At 34.1% G+C, this 2,322-nt stretch overlaps 1 protein-coding gene across 1 annotated transcript in view; it reads right to left on the minus strand.

Moving 5' to 3' along the window:
• LOC107660468 (phosphoinositide 3-kinase regulatory subunit 5) overlaps window positions 1-2,322 on the minus strand; it is a 27,114-nt gene that overhangs the window by 2,952 nt on the left and 21,840 nt on the right. The window contains exons 13-16 of the mRNA XM_016449773.1: window positions 2,041-2,117; window positions 1,853-1,946; window positions 746-828; window positions 54-169 (exon numbers count right to left, since the gene is read on the minus strand). Coding sequence (XP_016305259.1) covers window positions 54-169; window positions 746-828; window positions 1,853-1,946; window positions 2,041-2,117 — 370 coding nt within the window. The remainder of the gene's footprint in view (window positions 1-53; window positions 170-745; window positions 829-1,852; window positions 1,947-2,040; window positions 2,118-2,322) is intronic.

The raw sequence follows: 2,322 nt of genomic DNA on the forward strand, positions 1-2,322 counted from the left end.
AAAAAAAAATAAAATAAAAAAAAAATATATATATATATATATATAAACTGTACCTGGTCACACTCTGTAAAATTTTCTTCTCATCTTGGTCCAGACAAACTGCGAAGTTGGTGTTGCAAGTTCCACTAACCTGAACCTTATCCACCTTTACCTGTGTGGTGGTCAGTTGCTGTAATACAAACCACAGTTTTATAAGTACTGCATATTAAAAATACTGCAACCTGAATCACCCAAATCATTTTCATATTCAGAAACATTTGAGCTTAATCTATGCAATTATATTAACATTGTTAATGTCTTTTACATTGCTCTTGCAATAGGACATATGCATATTTCCATATGAAATTCAGGATTTTCTCTATTCTTCATTCATTTCAAACATCTGTTAAACAAATTTGTAACCAACAGTATATTTTCTTTTCAAACAATAACAAAACAAGATGAAGTACAGTCAGTGTGTGGTGTAACTGAACCGAAGAGTAACCACTGACACTGTAAAAATGAAAGTACGACTGACACCAAAAAAACACCAAGGTGTAAATACATGAGCCGTATCAAGTAAACTGGTACAGAAACAGGTAAATAAAACCAAAATGTTTGCTCTTGGTAAAAAATGTTGTTGTTTGTCGACTGCTACACGTTGCTGCAGAAACCACATGAGAGTAACTGTAGGTGTTTGCGCTAAGTTTGTGTCGGGCTGTTTAAACCGCATCTCAGTTTTCTCCCATATTTCCTTCCTGCTCACCTGATTGTAGCCTTTCTTTGATTTAGAGTTTTGTCTCTTCAGCACTTCTGTCATTGTCAAATGAAGGCACTCCATTTTAGAATCTAAAGAAAAAGAAAAGATTTATTACAATATTTTGTTAATTCACCTGTGATCAGAGGCGGACAAAGTACTCAACTCCATTACTTGAGTGAAAGTACAGATACTGCTGGTCAAATATTACTCCATTACAAGTAAAAGTTGTAAAGACAGATTTTTACTTAAGTAAAAGTACAGAAGTACTTGCTTTTAAAAGTACTTAAGTACCAAAAGTAAATTTCCTTTTTTTATGTCAATGCACTGTTTTATTGTCGTACGTAATACTTGCAATACTTCTGAAGCAACGTACAATACATTACACCTGCTGAATACACTGACTAGCTTGTAGTATCTTTGGAATAAAGAGCTTTTAGAATGTTAAAAACCTATGGGGGGGTAGTATGGTAGTGATCTCGCACAGTTCTGACAGTGTGTGCACACATCTATGTGCAGCCATTCATCCACATTTGAACAGAGTGAAACTGCTGTAAATACAGACTGATAAGGAAGAAAAAAAATATTAAACCTGCTTTAAAACCCAGCAACACAACTGTAGCTGCACAACTTTACAACAGCAACCCTGCTTTAGCAAAACAGCAAGACTTATTTGACATCAAAACAAACAGTACTCTGATGTCACACACAGAACGGTCTGTGCAGTGCTGCTTCAAGTCCAACACGTATTGTGTTTTATTAGGAGACAAAGTACAGATACTCAAAAAGTGTACTTAAGTACAATACTCAAGTAAATGTACTTAGTTACTGTCCGCCTCTGCCTGTGATTATTGTTAGGCCTAAACATTGATAAGGTTCTTTTGTGTTGAGAAGGTTATTATATATTCTTTTGAGCATGTGCAAATATGTTTATGGTGTTAAGCCCCTATTAGCCCAATGTTGATTAAGTTGAATGTAATTTGAATGCCATCTTGTTATTTTTGTTTTTTGTTATTTAAAAAACAAAACATGCAATTCATTACATTTAAATTTAAACAGTTGACAGCACTAATCCAAATTAGTTCTGTCTATAATAAGATCAAAGTTATTTTTTACCTAGTTCCTCAAGATTCCTGCAGGCTTTTAGCAGGTTTATAGAGGTGCAGGACTTCTCTGTCCTCGTCTTCTGACTTCTGCCACTGATATGTATCTTTATGTAAAGTCAAAAAATGAGAGGGGACGAATGAGAATTGCATGCTTGTGCCATTAATAATTCATCAATACACTGGAATGGTTCATCTTACTTGGTTGTAAGTAACTTCAAGTGATAAAGGAACAGCTTCACGGTCTCCATCAATGCCAAATCGCTTACTTGCAGCACCTGAAAAATAAGAACAGATTTGATTTTTTTTTTTTTTTTAAATAAGCGAGTCACCTTAACTACAGCAAAACACAATACAGAACAGGATCTGAAATGTTCCTTCTTCCTTAAAAAAAAAAGATAATTAAACATTTTTGATTAGTCTGAATTTAAAGCTGCTACTGTCTAAAATAACTTCTGAGAAGTGAAAATCTGCTACTCTATA

This window comes from Sinocyclocheilus anshuiensis, unplaced genomic scaffold, assembly GCF_001515605.1.
Source record: "Sinocyclocheilus anshuiensis isolate Anshui unplaced genomic scaffold, SAMN03320099.WGS_v1.1 scaffold1975, whole genome shotgun sequence".
Lineage (NCBI taxonomy): Eukaryota > Metazoa > Chordata > Actinopteri > Cypriniformes > Cyprinidae > Sinocyclocheilus > Sinocyclocheilus anshuiensis.